Below are 20,622 nucleotides of genomic sequence, written 5' to 3' on the forward strand. Positions count from 1 at the left end.
CAATGTTTATTGGCCTTTTATTGTTTATTTTTGTATTTTTGTACAGTTGCACCATGAGTGACAGCCACAGGCCGAGCAATGGCTATCCTGTTGTGATTGTTAGTTCCAATGTACAACTTCTTGCTTGTCAAATTAAAAGTGCGATCTGTGTTGTTACTTGACACTGACCTAACTTCCTGCCAAGCTTCCACCTATGCTACAATATGTATGTGTCTGTGCTCAGTCCAGGGTAACCTCATTTATTTCTTTGGAAAGGATGGAAGATAAAATATATGAAAAAACTGAAACTAATGCTAAAACTACACTAAAACTAAGCATTCAGAAAAAATTACAGTTAATAAAAACTATCAAACCTGCTCTAAAACCTAATTAAAACTAACTGAATTAGAGAAAAAAAGTCAAAACTAACTAAACCTAAACTATAATGAAAAATTCAAAACTATTATAACCTTGGTGCAAAGGAAGAAGGGAGGAAACATTTAATAAAATAAAAATTGGACCAGTGTCCCTGTATCTTAGCGGCCAAATTCAAAGCTTTGGGAAATGTATCCAGATCCATTTATTCTCCCCCAGTTCTGTGTATTTATTCTATTACAGAAATAGTCCATGTTTTGGTCATATTCCAATCAGATCTGTTAAAAATTCAAATTCCAACTTGATATCATTGATACTGATTTATTGGATCAATCCACTTCCTATCTGTTATAATGGGAACATTTTTCAAAGTTGCACCAAATCCAGAATCAGATCCGGATTGACATAATTTCAATCCCTTGTGTTGACATCATCATACAGAAGCTGTATACCAAGTCTGAAGTCAATCAGAACTGGAGTTTCGGAGAAGAAGACGATTGAAAGTTTTGTAACGGACGACGACAGACGACAATAGCTTACAGCTCGTCGTCCGGTAAGATAAGAACTGGTGAGGAACGTCTCAGTGTTGGCTATTTCAGCACCCGCCCCCCCCCACCCCCAACCCCCCAGGTCCAAGGCAGGATCTGTCAGTGCCGTGGCCCAGATGTGACAGGATTCAGGCTGACGACAGAACCCACAGACTGTTTGGATGAACGTCCACAGGCTCTGGACATAAACACAAGCACAGCAGCAGCAGCTCCACAAACCAAAGCACTCGTATTTGGATGGACCTGTGGATGTGAGTCAGTGGGCCCACATGATGAACAGGAGTGAGGCTTTCATTCTGCTGTTTGGTCAAAGGGCTGAAGGACCAGCCCGTGTCCGAGGGCACGCCGAAGTGGAACCAGGTGGAAATCCAAAGGCGCTGTCTGTTTTAAACTCTAAACATAAATTTACCGTAACAACATGGTCATATTAAACACAATAAACAAACTTTTACTTTTGGCATGAAGCTTTAATATGTTAACGTTTACCTGGAGTCAGGCTCAGGGGTTAAAGGGTTAATAATATATGGATATGAAAATGCCTTTACTATTATTGAGTCAGTCTGACTGCTGACCTTCCCAATAGTTCCACACTGTAAAAAAAAATCTGTAATTTAACAGAATTTTCACTGTTTATTTTGAATAACCATATTTTTTTTTTCTTTTTTCACAGAATAATACCGTTAAAATACATTTGCAAATGTATCGTAATTTCACAAATATTTCTTTTCTATTTATGAGATTAAACTGTTAATTTAAAGTTTAATACTGTAAAAAAAAAAAAAATAATAAAAATAAAACCAGATAAAATTACTGACAATTAACCGTAACAGAAGTATTTGTTCTGTCAGTTGAACCAGACTTGTTTGTTAATTGACAAATATCTTGTGTAATTACAGGAGGTTTCACAACAAAAATGTTGAATAAATGTATTTTTGTGAATGTATAACATGTATAAGCACTGATAAACTGTCCAAATACAGTTTTTATCAGTGGATTGGACAACTGAGTCTCACTGAAAATTATATATATATATATGTGTATATATATATATATATATATATATATATATATATATATATATATATATATATATATACATATATATATATATATATATATATATATATATATATATATATATATATATATATGTGTGTGTGTGTGTATGTGTGTGTGTAATTTGATTGTTTTAATACATGTAAATATTCTGTATTAAACATTAAAAAGTCAAAAAATATGCAAAATCTCATGTAAAGTTAGGGCAAAAAACTGTATTTTAATTATGAAAAATTACTGTATTTTTATGAGATGGTTATTTTCCGTTATTTAACAGTATTTTTTCGGCACCCCTGCTGCCAGAATAATACCTTTTTTTTTCTTTTTTTTTTTTACAGTGCAGTAAAGGCCTTTTAAAGGCTGAAACCCAACCTGACATACCTCAGTACAAACATGGCTCAGATGTAACCCTTACCCTAACCCTAACCCCCTAACCCCCTAACCCCCTAACCCCCTTACCCCCTAACCCTAGCACCAGGACAGGACACCCTTTGGCATCATGTCCCATAGCCTCTCCATTGTAAACAACAGCATGTCCATGGTTTTTTGCATGTATCTGTATATAATTATGGACTCATCACTCTTTAAGCAGCTGATTTTTAGTATTAGAAACAAACTTTTCTGCTTATTTCTCTTCCCATTTGTTTCTTAGCAGAAACTCAGAACAGGTATAACAGTAATATTATGAAAGCAGCAAAGAGGGACTGAAGTCACACTCAGAGAGCCTGATGTGTAAGGTTTGTTTTTGTTTTTTTTAGTTTTTATTAATATCTGGTAGGATAAGTTGTAAATGGGTATTATCAAATTAGTGTATATAGGAAAAAGGATGTGTGATATTGTTTTATTATTATTATTATTATTATTATTACTATTATTATTATTATTATTATTATCATTATTATTATTATCATTATCCTACTATATAATGCATGTTGTCCGATTGCTGTTGCAGCATGGGAGGGCGTTTGTACGGATTTTCCTCAGCCTTCACAGGCCAGATCGCTGCCAAACTCACCAAATGAATACAAACATTACCTGACTATCTACTAGGCACAATTTCATGTCTGTATTCAAATGTTGTGAGGTATGCTGGGAGTTTTTAGCCTATCGTACAATGGCACCACGGGTACAATGCTGCTAGTTATTATTATTATTATTATTATTATTATTATTAATAATAATAATAATTACTTTTATTGATTGATTTATTTGTTTGTTTGTTTGTTTACTTATCAATCATTTATGTACCGGTACTTATATTTTGTTGGTTGATTTTTGTTTTGATTGCACTGTCTACATCAGGGGTGTCAACCATGCGGCCCGGGGGGCAAACGCAGCCCGCCGAAGGGTCCATTTCAGCCCCTGGGATGTTTTTGCCAAGTGCAAAAATTCCACAGTCTTGAATTGAATTAAGCAAAAAAAAAAAAAAAAAAAAAAGAGCTTGAATTAAGGAAAAAGTCTTGAATTAACCCCCCAAAAAATCTTCAGTTAAGTAAAAAAAATCTTCAATCAAGCCAAAAACAATCTCAAATTTAGCAAAAAATCTTGAATTAAGCCAAAAAAAAAACATCTTCAATTAAGTTAAAAAAAATCCTGAATTAAGCCAAAAAAAACCCTTCACTTCAGTAATCAAATCTTGAATTAAGCCAAAAAAAAAAAATCTTAAATTAAGTATAAAAAAATTATTGAATTACGCCAAAAAAAATCTAGAATTAACAACTACATTTTTTTTTTCTTTGATTTAGTGCAAAAACTAGCATTAAATTATGAAAATATTTACATTTACAAACTATCCTGTAACATTAAAATGTGAATAACCTGAACAAATATGAACAACCTGAAATGTCTAAATAAAATTAAGCACAATTTGAACTCTTTTTCTGCCTGGTCCTCAGTGTTTAGTGTCTTTGTAGATCTGATCCATAATGCACATGGACTAATGAGAAGTTGAGGCAGAATATTGTTAAAATTGCACTAAATATTCTTACCTTTTTTAATTTAAATTTAATTTTTTCAGGGTTTTTTTTTTTTTTTGATAGTTTATAAAAGTAAGTATTTTCATAATTTAGTGGGAGTTTTTTTTTACACTAAAACAAAGACAAAATTTGGAGTTGTCATTATTTATAGGTTATTATGTTATTATTTTTCTGGTCCGGCCCACTGCAGATCAAATTTAGCTGAACATGGAACTGAACTAAAATGAGTCTGACAGCCCTGATCTACATGTTCAAAAAAAAGATTTCATTCATTCATTCATTCATTCATTCATTGAAGTGTGATTGGTTTCTGCACAGTATGGACTGAGCCTGACTATCAGGAGGACTGAGGCTGTGTTATTTCCATCTGGAGCCAATGATGGAATATGTGCTGCAGCGTTGGAGGTCAGATGGGGGTCACCCTGAGCGGAGGTAAAGGGGCTGAAGTCAGTCTCATGTGCCTGTGACTCAATCACAGGAAAGGTTCGGAATGTTTCTTAGTGTTGAGACATAACTGAGTAACTCAGCTTCACTGAGGCATAAATGATCAAAGTATGGCTCAGATAAACAACCCTGGACCTGAAGGAGCTTCTCACTGGGTCTGTGTTGGAACAAACCACTGGAAAATAAAGCAAATCCCTTCAGGCTTCCTTTCCTTTATACTGGTTCACTCTTGATTGTTCTTGGATTGGTTCTAAGACGGTGGTGCAGTGGTTAACACCGTGGCCTCACAGCAAGAAAAGGTCCTGGGTTTGATTCCAACCGGGGTTCCAAACACATGTTAATTCAGGATTTTCACACATGACCCACAAACGGTTTGAAACTATTGAGTTCAGCTTTACATGTCAACAATGGCTGAGCAAGGCTATTATCGTTAACGAAAACTAACGAAATGATGAAAACTAGAATTGAAAAAATATTTCCGTTAACTGAAATAAATAAAAACTATAATTAAAAGAAAAAAACATAACTAACTGAAACTGTATTGAAATTGTACATGACAGATTAAACAATGTCCTGTTACAAATCAGCCTAATATATTATTAAATCTGGCCCAATTCTCTTATATTTAGCAAAAAAAATGTACCAATGGGGTCAGACAAAAATGAGTGTCTAGAATTCTTAAAACAAGCAAAAAAAGTCTATCAACTAAAAAGCATAATATGTCTTAAAATGAGACAAAAATGAAAGAATTTGATCAAACAGTGTTCAGTACAATAAATAAAATCCCACTGATTTCAGACAGAATGAGTTTAAATGTTGAATTTAAGTCTGAACAGAAGAGAAACAAAGAGGAAAACTTTCTAAAATAAACATTAGATTGTGTTGATTGAGCTGAAAATGACGCTTCGACAGTGAATTAATCCCAGGTCTTCCACATTGGAGCAAGGTTAATATCGTTAATGAAAACTAACGAAATGTCGAAAACTAGAATTGAAAAACATTTTCGTTAACTGCAATAAATTAAAACTATAATTAAAAGAAAAAAACAATAACTAACTGAAACTGTATTGTGTGTTTACAAAACTAACTGAAACGGATAAAAATTATGGATAAAATTCCCTTCGTTTTCGTCTTTGTCAATGTCGGATTGATACGAAAGCAATTTATTTCGCTCGAGCAATTTTAGCTAGCAGCACCATACGACACTTTTTGGTCCGTCACTTGTGTTCACTTGTGGTTTCCAGTCGTCTTCTGGTCCCCACTCTACCTGGAAACATGGAGACTAAAGTTGGGAGAAAGCAGCAGAGTCCTGTCTGGGATTTATTTGAATACGACGACAGAGAAGAAGAGAAAAGAGACGACTAAAATTTACTTAGGGGGTCAAATGAGTGGCCATTTTTGTCAAAAAAAAAAGTTGTAAGAAATGCATAGAACATAGAAGTCACTGTGGTTCCGCCCACTGAGTGTCAGAAAGAGGGAGATGAGTGACAGTGTTGGCTTCAATCCTGTCTGAACTGAAGAACAATATTTAATAAAAATGGGGCAGAGCTGTTGTGAGACTGATTGTATTTTCAGGTTCTTAGAGCAGTGGGAGCTATCGTTTTACAGACACCCAAAGACAAAGAAAAGAGAAGGAGATGGATCCACAAATCCAGGAAACCAAACCTAGATCTGTGGATCCTGTTTGGTGTCAGCTAACATTCACTGATGCTGTATTTTTGGGTCCAATCAGACCTGAAATGACCTATTGTTTTGGCTAACGTTCCTTCTTAGTGCAGCTCTTGGTTTCATGATCAGATCTTTCCTGGTTTTTGTCTCATTTTGTGATTGTGAACCTTGTGCTCCTACATGATTAGTAAACGAACTGAAACTGAGGCCAACCTAGTTTTACAAATACGGAGGAACTGCAGAATAAAGCTACGACGGAGTATTAGGACCACAGAAGAAAAGAAAAACACTGGTCACTACCAGAATAAAGTCATGAAATATGGAGATAAAACCTGTAATTTTATGAGAATAAAGTCAAATACAAAAAGAATCACAATGTTATGAGAATAAAGTCGTAATTATAAAAAAATAGGACCAATGTCCCTGTATCTTACCGGCCAAATTCAAAGCTTTGGGAAATGTATCCAGATGCCATTTATTCTCACCCAGTTCTGTGTATTTATTCTATTACAGAATCCAGATCCAAATAATTGCAATCCCTTGTGTTGACATCATCATACAGAAGCTGTATACCAAGTTTGAAGTCAATCAGAACTGGAGTTTCAGAGAAGAAGACGATTGAAATGTTTTCCCCATAAGAGCCCATGATAAATTTTGCGTCAGTTCCAGATCCAGAAGAAGATCCTGATCAGCATGTGGACATTATGTTTGGGTCATCTCCCCATCAGGGCTGGACTGGAGACATTTACACTGGAGATCATTTATATTTACTGAGTTATTGCATCCATCCACTTCCTATGTTATAATGGGGACATTTGTCAAAGTGGCACCAAATCCAGAATCAGATCCGGATCCAAATAATTTCACTAAGTTTTGTTGACATCATCATAAAGAAGCTGTATACCAAGTTTGAAGTCAATCAGAACTGTAGTTTTGGAGAAGAAGACGATTGAAAGTTTTGTAACGGACAACAGACAATGACAGACGTCGCATGACGACAACAGCTGACAGCCTGTCGGCCGGTAAGATAAAAAACTCAGAATTTAACAAAAATGTCATTGTTTATGAGATTAAAGTCGTCATATTCTGACAATAAAGCCATAATACTACCAGAATAATGTGTTAATTTAAACCAGGTGGTGTAAATCTACTAATTTCCCAGAATCCAGTGGTGCCCTGCTGGTCCACAGCAGTAGTATCTGTGTTGGATAAAGGACTGGATCTGAACTAGACTCAGTAAATCTGCTCAGTCCCAGTAGATCATGCATATATTCACTGGGGTCAGTCCACGACCTACTGGAAATGACCTTTGGATCAGCTGGTTCTGGGCCCTAGTTTTGGACCCTTTGGATCAGCTGGTTCTGGGCCCTAGTTTTGGAGCCTTTGGATCAGCTGGTTCTGGGCCCTAGTTTTGGACCCTTTGGATCAGCTGGTTCTGGGCCCTAGTTTTGGAGCCTTTGGATCAGCTGGTTCTGGGTCCTAGTTTTGGACCCTGGTTGTCAGTCCTGATGAAACCATGTATATTAGTTTCAGGTCCAAATAGCGCTGACCCCCTCCCCCCTGGATCAGGTCTGGATCCTCCATGTGTGTCCACATGTCAGTGTTCATGGACCACTTGTTCTTTGGTAGCTCGTACAGATCCATGTCCAGTCCAACTGTCCTTCATTTCATTTCAGATTTCCCATGCTCCTTTTCTCTGGCTGTGTTTACTGCTGTACTCCGTCATGTTGAACAGGCTGGTTTAAGACTCTCAGTCTGACGTATGTGCAGACCCTCTATTGGGTTTAAAAGCTGTAAAAGTCGCAGATACTAAAATAAACTCAGTTTCATGGAAGGGCCTGTGTCCTATTGGTCCAAACGTACAGCAGTGAAACCCTGGTTTCGTTTCCTTGCACAGAATAAATCGTCTGCTGTTAGTTTTTCTTTTCCAGGTTAATCTGGTTTCCTGAACCTTTGATACCTTCATTAAGTGGCCCTGTTGACATGAATAAACCTATTAACAGTGTTTTTGTGCCAATTAATGGACTCATTCCACCCGCCTACCGACGCCTCCCACTGCCAGACGACTTCCAGGGATGTGTTTGTTTACATGGAAGAGCTCCATTTAATCCTTCTGTTATGTTTCCTGTTTAGGCCAAATGCTTCTTAAGGGTCAGAGTTACAGATCAAGATCAAAATGTCTTTACTAGAACTAGAGCGTGTGCCCTGAGCCGAAGTACGTCAGCACTTAGACACTGCAGGTTAGTCTGCAGCAAGGTTATCATGGGTTTGGATTTTTCATTATAGTTTCATTTTATTAAGTTTTGACTTTTTTTCCCTCTAATTCAGTTAGTTTTAATTCTGATTTGATCTGCAGTGGGCCGGACCAGTAACATAAAAACAGAATAACCTATAAATAATGACACCTCCAATTTTTGTCTTTGTTTTAGTGAAAAAAAAAACATTAAAAGATGAAAATACTTACTTTTATAAACTATTCAAACAAAAAAGATGTGAATAACCTGGAAAAAAAAGAAATTTCTTAAGTAAAATCAGTGCAATTTTAACAATATTCTTCCTCCACTTCTCATTAGTCCATGTGCATTCTGGATCAGAACTACAGACACTAAACACTGAGGAACAGAAAGAAAAGAGTTCAAACTGGACTGAATTTAATACAGACATTTCAGGTTGTTCATATTTGTTCAGGTTATTCACACTTTATTGTTACAGGATAGTTTGTAAATGTAAATATTTTCATAATTTCATGTTATTTTTTGCACTAAAACAAGGAAAAAAAAAACTGAAGTTGTGAATTCAAGATTTTTTGCTAAATTTAGGATTTTTTTTTGCTTAATTGGAGATTTTTTTTTGCTTAATTCAACATTTTTTCCTTAATTCAAGCTTTTTTTTTTTTGCTTAATTCAATTCAAGACTGTGAAATGTTTAAATAAATATTTGTAATAATTATTTTAATGTTATTTTTTGCACTAAAACAAAGACAAAATTTTGAAGTTGTCATTATTTATAGACATAATGTAATATTTTTTCATCAAACCAAGAAAAAGTGGGACAAAGTGGAAGAAAGTGGGAAAAAGTCGGACAAAGTGGGAGAAAGTGGGAGAAAGTGAAGAAAATCTGCAGTCATTGTTTTTTGTGGGTTCTTCTGCTGTTCTTATTTGACTGTAGATCAGATTGGTCTGTATGTGGAACCTGAACTAAAATGAGTTCCACAGACTGGACTGTGGAATTTTTACACTTTGCAAATTCACCCCATGGGCCAGATCGGAACCTTTGGAGGGCCGCATTTGGCCCCCGGTCCGCATGTTGGACACCCCTGTCCTAAAGGATAACATCATGTCTGAACTCCTCCAAATGAATGTTCAGAGCGTTTGTCGTTCGTTGTCCCGTGTCAACATTTGCGCCAAACTCACCTGATGTGAAAAGTACGATGGACTTAAGGCAGGAGTACTCGGCCGTGTCCACCTGCAGCGCCTTCAGCTTCTCCACCTGCTCCTGGAAGACTCGGATGTGGTCCATGAAGGCCACCACGCGCTCGGCCGACATGGGAGAGGCGTGGAGGCCGGCAGCCGCCAGCAGCGGCGCCACGTGGAGAGGCATGGAGCACTGGGCGGCGTTGAGGACGAACAGCTCACTCCACGACATACGCAGCAGCGCCACCTACGGCAGCGGAGGAACAGAACTGAGAAAACCACCCAGTATTCAAACATCCAAAACAGAACAGAGGATGGTGTTGACAGTAGGGATGGAAGGATGACCGGTCTAATGATAAACCAGTGGTTAGTGTGACCGTTTACATTCTAATTATCATGATAACTGTGTTTGACTACAGCACTGTGAAAACTCCGAGAGAGAGCTATCTATCTATCTATCTATCTATCTATCTATCTACACTGTGTAAAAAAAAAAAAAGCGGTAAAAAAAACGGTATTATTCTGGCAGCAGGGGCACCAAAAACATACTGTTAAATAACGGAAAATAACCATCTCATAAAAATACAGTAATTTTCCATAATTAAAATACAGTTTTTTGCCCTAACTTTACATGAGATTTTGCATATTTCTTTGACTTTTTAATGTTTAATAAAAAATATTTTGTGAAGTTAAAATGGGGTCACAAGCCAAAAAAAGGTTGGGAACCACTGGTGTAGTAGAAGTGGTGATGGTGTGTGTGGTGGGGGGGGGGGGGCAGAAACCATCCAACTATCCTTAAACCAGTCATATTCCAGTTAGCTCTGCATAAAAGTGAATTATTTCCATAATTTCTTTCAATAATGAAGCCGTAGTAGACTTGTAACATGACACAGAGGTAGAAATGGGACTGAAACGACAACATGCTAATATAAAAACAGAAGACGTACTGTCATGTTGACATGGCATCAGTGGTTTATTAAGGGTGGGGGTCAGATGGAGTGGGACCTATCTGTGTGGACTGTGTGGGTCCAAGGTGTGTGTAAATATTTAAAGGCCAGGATGTTTAACAGCTGGTATAAATCTCCATGTGCAGGATGGATGTGGGTTTGGTGAATGGTATTCCTGTGCCTGCAGTGAATTAGAACACAATATGTTTGTGTTTAAACGAACAAAAGCTGAAAGGAACCAAAAAGAACAAGAAGTCAGTCTGCCCTGGAATCCAAAGGTTTGTACGCTGAGTAAACACATGGGGCTGTTCCAAAGGCATCCAATAATGTCTGGTCAGAAAAGTACCCGTTTTTAACCTTTTGTTCAATGGTAAAGTGGGACAAAGAGGGACAAAGTGGGAAAAGTGAGAGTAAGTCTGAAAAAGTGGGAAAAAGAGGGAAAACTGGGAGAAAGTGGGAATAAGTCGGAGAAAGTGGGGAAAAGGTGGAACACAGTGGAAGAAAGTGGGACAAAGAGGGAACAATGTGGGAGAAAGTGGGACAAAGAGGGAGTAAGTGGAAGAAAGTGAAACAAAGTGGGAAAAAATGGGACAAAGTGGAAGAAAGTGGGACAAAGAGGGAACAATGTGGGAAAAAATGGGAGAAAGTGGGACAAAGTGTGCCACAGTGGTCCAGAGTGGTTGCTGCCAGTTGTGGTGAAGGTCTGACTCACCTGGTCCATCAGCTGCAGATCAGGGAAGAAGGGGATGTTCTTGGCCCACTCGACGGCGCTGAACAGCAGGCGCGCCGCCAGCTCGCAGATGTTCTCGATGCCCATCAGGTTGTTTCCCTGCATGCACTGGGCCCCGTAGCGGGAGGTGGGGTAGGGTTCGGCCCGAAGCAGCAGGGAGATGAAGCCGGACAGGTAGGGCTGTCCGTTGTACGGGTCGGTGCCGTTGGTCAGGTACTGTCCTGGACTGCTCTGGGAGTTGGACGTACGTCCACGTTGAACGGCTGTGGACAGACAAATGGACAGATGGACGTCAGGACTGACTTCATTTATTTTCTCCTTCAGACCACATGAGTGTGGGACATTCCTCTGTCAGCACTTTGAATGTCTTCCAGCTTCTGTGGTCACATTCAACACATTATTACAGATTTGATCAGTTTGTTCGAACAGAACCAATCAGTCAGTCAGTCTATGAAATTTGATTTACGTAGCACCAAATCATAACAGCTATCTTATGACACCTCACTTATAGAACTTTAATGATTTAAGAATTCTGTTCCTGAATTAATGAGACTTTAAATCAGGGGTTTCAAACTCATTGTCCTTCAGGTTCCACATTCAGCCTGATTTGATCTGCAGTGGACCGAACCAGTAAAATAAGAACAGAAGAACCTATAAATAACCTGTAAATTTTAACAATCTTCTGCCTCCACTTCTCATTAGTCCATGTGCATTCTGGATCAGATCTACAAAGACACTAAACACTGAGGAACAGGAAGAAAAGAGTTCAGACTGGACTGAATTTTCTTTAAACATTTCAGGTTGTTCATATTTGTTCAGGTTATTCACATTTTATTGGTACAGGAGAGTTTGGAAATGTCAGTATTTTCATAATTTAATGTTATTTTCAGCACTAAAAGACAAAAATTTGAAGTTGTCATTATTTATAGACATAGTGTACTATTATTTTTTTCCCATCAAACCCAGTAGTAAATCTGCAGTCATTCTTTTGTGTCGGTTCTTCTGCTGTTATTATTTGACTGTAGATCAGATTGGTCTGGATTTGGAACCGCATCTAAAATGAGTTCCACAGCCTGGACTGTGGAATTTATACACTTCATAAATTCATCCCAGGGGTCGGACTGGAACCTTTGGGGGGACGCATTTGGCCCCAGGACGCATGTTTGAGAGCACTGATTTAAATGACAACTTTTTGACTTTCTGTACATCTGTCTGATGAATAAAACTTTATTCCTGACACTTCTGTAGTTTTGATCATCCAATAATTTTGTCAAATAAACCTTTCATTATGTTTTTGTTTATAACGTTAGCATTCATACTATAAAACTGTCCGACTGTGTTGACTTTACCGTTATCAGATACAACTCAGTGTTAACATTGTAGAAGAGGCTGAGATGGAAACATTCCCTTGTTATCAGTATCTGGTGATTTCAATAAGTAGCATTAGCTTTGGGAGCTCGTTAATGTCAATTAGCTACATTAGCTAATGTTCACATTCCTTCTGTATTACATCGTACTGCCTCTCAGCTAACACACCAAATGAATGTGCTCATATATGAGGTGAAGCTCACTTATTGTAATCACACAGACATTGTCCAAATATGGTCACTTCTGGGTTCAAAAGAACAATTCTGTTGATGGCAAAATACAAAACTCAAGGTTTCAGAACATTCGTCCACAAGCCATGGGGTGACACCAGGGTGTCCAAGTCCACGTTTATGGACTTTAAGACCAGGTAGAACAGCCAAGAACAGCAGGAACCCGAAGGGACGCAAGAAAAAAAAAAAAGGGCCAATGGGCTCGAAGGGGAGAATGGGGTCAAAGTGGAGAATGGGTTTGAAGGGGAGAATGGGGTCAAAGTGGAGAATGGGTTTGAAGGGGAGAATGGGGTCAAAGTGGAGAATGGGTTTGAAGGGGACAAAAGTGTGGAGACGTGAACATTTTGCCAACTCCTACATGTGTCAGCACGTCTTTGCTGAGGAACAGCACAAAGTGTCTGAGGGCTTACACCGCTAACGCTAACACCAATGCCAACACCAACGTCTACACCAACGCTAACGCTAACGCCAACACCAACGTCTACACCGACACCAATGCCAACACCACTGCCAACACCAACGCCAGTATATCCACTGGTAGTACTAGTATTTGTAGTAGTAGTATATCCACTGGTAGTACTAGTATTTGTAGTAGTAGTATATCCACTGGTAGTACTAGTATTTGTAGTAGTAGTATATCCACTGGTAGTACTAGTATTTGTAGTAGTAGTATATCCACTGGTAGTACTAGTATTTGTAGTAGTAGTATATCCACTGGTAGTACTAGTATTTGTAGTAGTAGTATATCCACTGGTAGTACTAGTATTTGTAGTAGTAGTATATCCACTGGTAGTACTAGTATTTGTAGTAGTAGTATTATCAGTTCGTGGTAGTTTTACTAGTGACAGTAGTTGTAGTTTTTAACAGTTGTAGTTCAGTTTGCTGTATATCCATGCCCCGCCCCCTCTGCCCTCTCTCTCTCTCTCCTCCTGTCACTCGTCCATCTTCTCCTCCAGGTTTAAAGTGTTTACAGGTGTTGGTTTCTGTTTTTTTCTGGTGGATTCTGTCTGTGTCTGCTTTATAAGAACTACTGTTATGATGAGACTGTCTGAAGTTGGACTGACTGACTGACATATACACATATACAAACACACACACACACACACACACACAGGCATGGATACATACAGTAACATGCCCCCCCCCCCCCCCCCCCCCCCCCCCCCCCCAGACACACCCCCTCTTCTGGAAAATGGCTCAGCCTGAGGCGAAAAGGGCACGTAGAGGCCAAGCTGTTATACACACGAACACACACACGAACCCCCCACAAACACACACACACACACACACAACCCCCCCCCCCCCCCCCCCCCCCCAGCGTCAAACCATAAGGATGCAGCGACTGCTCAAAGGACCATTTGGAAAACACCTGTTCAGTCATCACTGTCTGACTAATAACTCCATCTACTGTTACAGAGTCCACAGGAGAAGGAGGCAATGAACATGGAAGGGGGGGGGGCATGTGTGAGAGGCAGCAGAAAAATGAGGTAAAAGGGTGAAATGGTGAGATAAGGTATGGGGAAGGAGAGAGTGAGACGTGATAAGATGAGAAAAGGGAGATTGAGGGCAGAGACGGGGTGAGGGGGGTGGTGGTGGGGGGGTCAGTATGTTTGAATATAGCACAGAGAATGGCCTTTTACATGGAGAGACAGGTGGGGGCAAGAGGTGGAGAAAGAAAAAAGAAGGGGGGGGGGGGGGGGGGTGAAACCTGGTTTTCAACTGTGCGTCACCTGCCCCCCCCCCCCCCCCCCGAGCCTGAGCAGCTGTGTCAACGGAACGCAGCGGCTGAAACAGCAGCGGTGCCATCACTGGGGGGGGGGGGGGGTCATAAACATGCCTTTAATTCCAGCCTGTGTACAAGAACATACCTGTACACTGAAGGGGGGGGGGCTGACCTCACACTGCTGCTGTTCCACCTGTGTCAGCCCACGTTCACCAAAAGAATGTGGTCTGCTTCGACAAACAAACGCAGCGGTGGGTGGAGCCTGAACCAAGGTTATTAACGAATACTAACAAAATGAGGCAAAACTAGAATTGAAAAAACATTTTGGTTAACCCTCTGGTGTCCTGTCCACTAAGACCCGTACTAAACACCAAGTGTGTCTGTTTGGTACACTTGTGGAATAATGTCAAAAAAATGTTCATAGTTTGTTTTGAATTCTTTTACACTTTTTTCTATTTCATCAACTTGAGCCGTAAATAAAAATACCAAATACTCAATAATCGTCACATTTTTTAACCCTTTAAATGCTGTGTTTGTAATGGAAACAAACCTTTTTTTTTTCAGATGTAAAAAACACAAAAATTTATTTTTGTCAGTATACTGCATAAAAAGTGGATCACATATTATTAGATTTGTTTCATCCTGGCATATGTCAGTGATTAACTCAAACATTGGTTAATTTGCATTATTATTTTTGGCGCTAGGTCAAATGTTCAAAAATACTAGCATCTGTCACCAAGTGTGCGTAAAATGCACACCTATAAATCCAACTATTAAATATCATATATTGATTTATTTTTCTAATTTGATTTTATTTTTGTAAATCCAGGTCAGTCCTAATCATACAGATCAAATGTTAGAAATAGTGCGTTTTAGGCACACTTGTCAGACAGATGCTAGTCTGGTCATTTTCTTTTGTTTACAATGTGCACAGTTTAGTTGGTGGACAGAATTTTAAAGATGATGCAAAAATGAACAACTTTTGAATTCTAATCTTATTTAAACTGTGAAAAATAATATGAAGTTTTTTAAAATGAAGTGCAAAGTGTGCCTAAAAGGTGCACCCAGATACCGGAGGGTTAACTGAAATTAATAAAAACTATAATGAACCCTTTCATGCGTAGTGGTCACTACAGTGGACAGTTATTCTACAGCTGTTCTTTTGTATATTCATGGATTTTGTTGTTTTAGTTTTATATCAGCCAACACAATAAACTGCAATTGATAACATTACTGTAACTTTGCTGTTCTTGATAAACCTGATCTAACATGTTTGAGTGTAAATCAGTTCCTTGTCATTGTTATTAGACTGTAATTAATGACAAAAGTTGGGTTTTTCTTTTGGTTTTTTTTGGCATATTATCTCCTTGAAGTGAGTAATGACTAGGATTAGTACGGTGGCCCAGAGGTGCAACAGCCCAAAAACTTATCCACTATAAGAAAAAAGAAAAGACAACAGCCCAAAAAATTATCCACCTAAAAAAAATATCCACTATTATATATTTTTAAAATAACTTTATTTTTAGCGCACTGACCTACACCTCCGGTGGGTTACTTCGTTAGCATTAGCCACATTAGCTGAAGGCCCTAAAAATGTTCAGCCTATGCTTTTATTTTTTGTGGTGGCCTTAATTTTAAAGCAAGAGACTTTTCAGGTAAACAGCACCCCTTAACTGAAAAGGTGGATGATGTTTTTTTTTTTTTGTTTTTGTTTTTGTTTTTTTTATAGTGGATAATTTTTTGGGCTGTTGCACCTCTGGGCCACTGCAGATTAGAGTACACTACAAACAAAAAGTTAAGGATATTTCTCTTTTTTTTTGTTTTTTTTGTTTGTCAACTTTGCCATTTGTAAATAAAACTGTCTGGTCATTAAAAAAATGTTTCAATTTAATTCACACAAAAAAAACTAAAAACCGTTGTGCAATAATCCCAACTGAAAAAAATAGCCCCAAAATTTTAAATATCCTTAACTTTTTGTTTGTAGTTTATGTTAAAATGTGAGGAAACATCAAATTAGCATTTAATGTTTTTATTTCATAGTTTTCACACAGTATATCAGTAAATACATGTTTCTTTGCTTTTAAAATTAAACACATTTTTGCAACTCCATGGAAAATAGCTTCATGAAAGAAAAAACTCATTGTTTTTAAATGCCTAAAGAGGAATAAAGAAAAAAAATCTTAATTAATGTTCTCATAATTCATGCATGAAAGGGTTAAAAGAAAAAAAAAAGATAACTAACTGGAACTGTATTGTGTGCTTACAAAACTAACTAAAACAAATAAAAATTATGGATAAAATTCTCTTTGTTTCTGTCTTTATCAACGTCGGATTGATACGAAATCGATTTATGTTGCTCGAGCAATTTTATGTAGCGGCACCGTACGACACTTGATGGTCCAACACTTGTTTTTCAACCAGTTTGACCCACATGCTTTTATAAAGTTTGCATCCTGAAAGACAGCAAAGCCTTCCAGATAGTTGTGGCGTTTGACTGTACGTGACAGATTAAACAATGTCCTGTTACAAATCAGCCTAATATATTATTAAATCTGGTCTAATTGTCTTACACTGAGCAAAAAAATCTGCCAATGGGGTCAGACAAAAAATTAGTACTAGAATTCTTAAAACAAGCAAAAAAGTCGATCAATTAAAAAACCATAATGTGTCTTAAAGCGAGACAAAAATAAAAGAATTTGATCAAACAGTGTTCAGTAGAATAAATAAAATCCCACTGATTTCAGACAGAATGAGTTTAAATGTTGAATTTAAGTCTGAACAGAAGAGAAACAAGGAGGAAAACTTTCTAAAATAAACATTAGATTGTGTTGATTGAGCTGAAAATGACGTCTCAACAGTGAATCAATCCCAGGTCTTCCACGTTGGAGCAAGGTTATTATCGTTAATGAAAACTAACGAAATGATGAAAATTAGAATTGTAAAAATGTTTTCGTTAACTGAAATAAATAAAAACTATAATTAAAAGAAAAAAAAACATAACTAACTGAAACTGTATTGTGTGCTTATAAAACTAACTAAAACGTATAAATATTATAGATAAAATTCTCTTCGTTTCCGTCTTTGTCGGATATTGTTGAAATCGATTTATGTTGCTCGAGCAATTTTGTCCAGCGGCACCACACGACACTTCATGGTCCAACACTTGTTTAGATTCGGTTTGTCATCCCCACTCTACCTGGAAATATGGAGACTAAAGCTGGGAGAAAGCAGCAGAGTCCTGTCTGGGATTTATTTGAATACGACGACAGAGAAGAAGAGAAAAGAGACGACAAAATTAAAACTAATACTAAAACTAAACTAAAACTAAGTATTTAGAAAAAACAAAAATTAATAAAAACTAGCAAACCTGCTCTAAAAACTAAATTAAAACTAACTGAATTAGAGAAAAAACAGTCAAAACTAAATAAAACTAAACTAGAATGAAAACTCCAAAACTGTTCTAACCTGGGCCTGAACGCTGCCTGTCACTAAGACACTGGTGCATCATGGGACATTCCTGCTCCTGCGTCCGCTGTGGGATTAGACACACTCGTCTGTCTTCACAGGATTTGACAAATCACAACTTTCAGGAGTGGAGTGAAAGTCACTGCTCATTGGGCCGACGCCAGGGTCACTGTGAGGTCACATGGTCCTACTGCTGCCAATCAGACACAATAAGGCATGTTTTAAATGTTTGACCCCCCCACAACCCCCCCACCCCCTCAGCTGTGACTGTCCGTAACCATGACCTGAGGGAATATTCAAGGATGTATTTATACATCCTGTAAAACCGGCCGAAACTCAGACCCCAAACCTTGGACAGTCCACTGACTGGACCTGGACCTGGGCCTGGACCTGGACCTGGACCCAGCATTAACCCGGTCCAGTCCAGTGTCATCAGCGGCTTTTTGGATCGTGGCCAGCATTGTCGAATTACTCCGACATAATCCTGACGCCGTCATTATCAGATAAACCCGGGTTTGAGGTCAAACTTGTGTTTGTTTGTTTGGTAAAGCTGTCGTCAGATGGAGCTGATGTTTATGTCCAGCTGTCTGATGAGTGAAATGAACTCAGGTTTTTTTTACAGACTAACTATGGAACTAAATCTGTCTCAGCAGATTTTGAATTATAAAAGCCATTGAATGTCTAGCACTGAATTTTTTTGCACTGAAATTAAGTATCTGACTTTTTTTTTTCTCTCAATTAAACTATGTTCATAAATATAGAATAAAAAAATTCAGACATAAAAAATTCAGATCACACATCCGGGACACCAAGGATAAATAATTGATTCTATCTCAAGTCAAACCGACAGCCAGCCAATCGAGTTACGTTAGGGTGGTCATGTGACACCGATGCAGGAGGACGGTCAGCGCGGATGTGTGATCGGAATGTTTTGCTTCTGAATTTTTTTGCATCTGGACTTTTTGCATCTCAATTTTTTGCATCTCAATTTTTTGCGTCAGAATTTTTTGCAGCTGAATGTTTTGCACCACAATTTTTTGCCTCTGCATGTTTTTTATTCTAAATTTATGAACATGGGTGAATCCAGAGACTTAATTTCAGTACAAAAAATTCAGAAATTCGACGGCTTTTATAATTCAAAATCTGATGAGACAGATTTATTTCCATCACTAACCCTTTGTGTGATGCAGACTATAGCGCCACCTTCTGATGATATGACACACTTAAGCTGTTTCAAACCTAATTTCCGTTCTTTTCTTTTTTTTTTACATTATTTATAAATGCCACTTGAGTTTTGCCTCTGTACTTGTAGAAAGTCCATCAGTCCTCATTAAAGTCAACTTTATCCTGACAGTGAACATCAGCCTCTCACACCATCAAACTTTACTAAATAATTCAAAGTTTCCATCATATTCAGTGTCATTTCCCATGTGTCTTCTGTTCAAACCCACAGTTATTCGTCTGATTTCATACTGACTGTTTTAATCCGCTGAGGGACACGGTCCTACTTGACTTTTCAAAAGCCTCATTGTGGAGGTCAGCGGTGGGAGAGGACGGACACTTGACTCTGTCTGACAGAGACACTTCACATTCTGTGTTCTCCAGCCTGCGGTCATGTGACAAGACGGACGGACGAGGAGGGACAGAGAGACGAGGAGGGACGAGGAGGAGGGACAAGGAGGAGGGACGAGGAGGGACAGAGGGACGAGGAGGAGGGACGAGGAGGAGGGACGAGGAGGAGGGATGAGGAGGAGGGATGAGGAGGAGGGACGAGGAGGGACAGAGAGACAAGGAGGGACAAGGAGGAGGGATGAGGAGGAGGGATGAGGAGGAGGGACGAGGAGGAGGGACGAGGAGGGACAGAGAGACGAGGAGGGACGAGGAGGAGGGACGAGGAGGGACAGAGGGACGAGGAGGAGGGACGAGGAGGGACAGAGAGACGAGGAGGGACAGAGAGACGAGGAGGGACGAGGAGGGACAGAGAGACGAGGAGGGACGAGGAGGGACGAGGAGAGATGAGGGTGAGATGGACAGACAGTGGACAGATAGTGGACGTCCAAGAGGAAAGGGGTTTGAGGATGGGCTGAAACAGAACCTGAAGGCGAATGGACAGAGGGCGTGGTCAGAGACACATGACACAACAGAGGAGGGACTTTAATGTCCACATGTCCACATCTGGAACTCATCCTGGTCCAGCTTTTGGACGCTGTGGCTTAGCTTAATGGGATAGACTGAGCTCAGATAATGTCCAAAAACGGTCCCTTTCCATCAGACACACCAGGGTGTCCCTCTGTCCTCAAATCCAAATCCCTCAAACCAAAACACAACAGCGTCCTGTGGAGCTGACGTGCAGAATGAGGGCAAGAGGACGCCCTGCGTACAGGGGCATCCTGGGACATTTCAGAACGCCGCCTACGCTGACGGCAGCTGGCAGCGTGTACGGCTGAGCGCACGCACGCACGCACGGAGGAACGGAGGAACGGCTGCCCTGGATTAGCCCCTGGGTCAGACTGTTAGTGGAATTACAGCAGCAAATACAATTAAGGCCTATCAACATTTGGACTCAAAGGTCACAGTGGAGCACCGACACACACACACACACATACACGCACACGCACACACACACACACACATACACGCACACACACACACACACACACACATACACGCACACACACACACACAGGTCTGGCTCCATCT

The 20,622-nt window shown here is 39.1% G+C and overlaps 1 protein-coding gene across 1 annotated transcript in view; it reads right to left on the bottom strand.

Annotated features, from left to right (window-relative positions):
• The window catches only part of nr2f5 (nuclear receptor subfamily 2, group F, member 5), a 45,030-nt gene that overhangs the window by 6,762 nt on the left and 17,646 nt on the right, over positions 1 to 20,622 (bottom strand). The window contains exons 2-3 of the mRNA XM_030158552.1: positions 11,119 to 11,399; positions 9,460 to 9,706 (exon numbers count right to left, since the gene is read on the bottom strand). Coding sequence (XP_030014412.1) covers positions 9,460 to 9,706; positions 11,119 to 11,399 — 528 coding nt within the window. The remainder of the gene's footprint in view (positions 1 to 9,459; positions 9,707 to 11,118; positions 11,400 to 20,622) is intronic.

The sequence above is a fragment of the Sphaeramia orbicularis genome, chromosome 16, assembly GCF_902148855.1.
Source record: "Sphaeramia orbicularis chromosome 16, fSphaOr1.1, whole genome shotgun sequence".
NCBI classification, from domain to species: Eukaryota; Metazoa; Chordata; class Actinopteri; order Kurtiformes; family Apogonidae; genus Sphaeramia; species Sphaeramia orbicularis.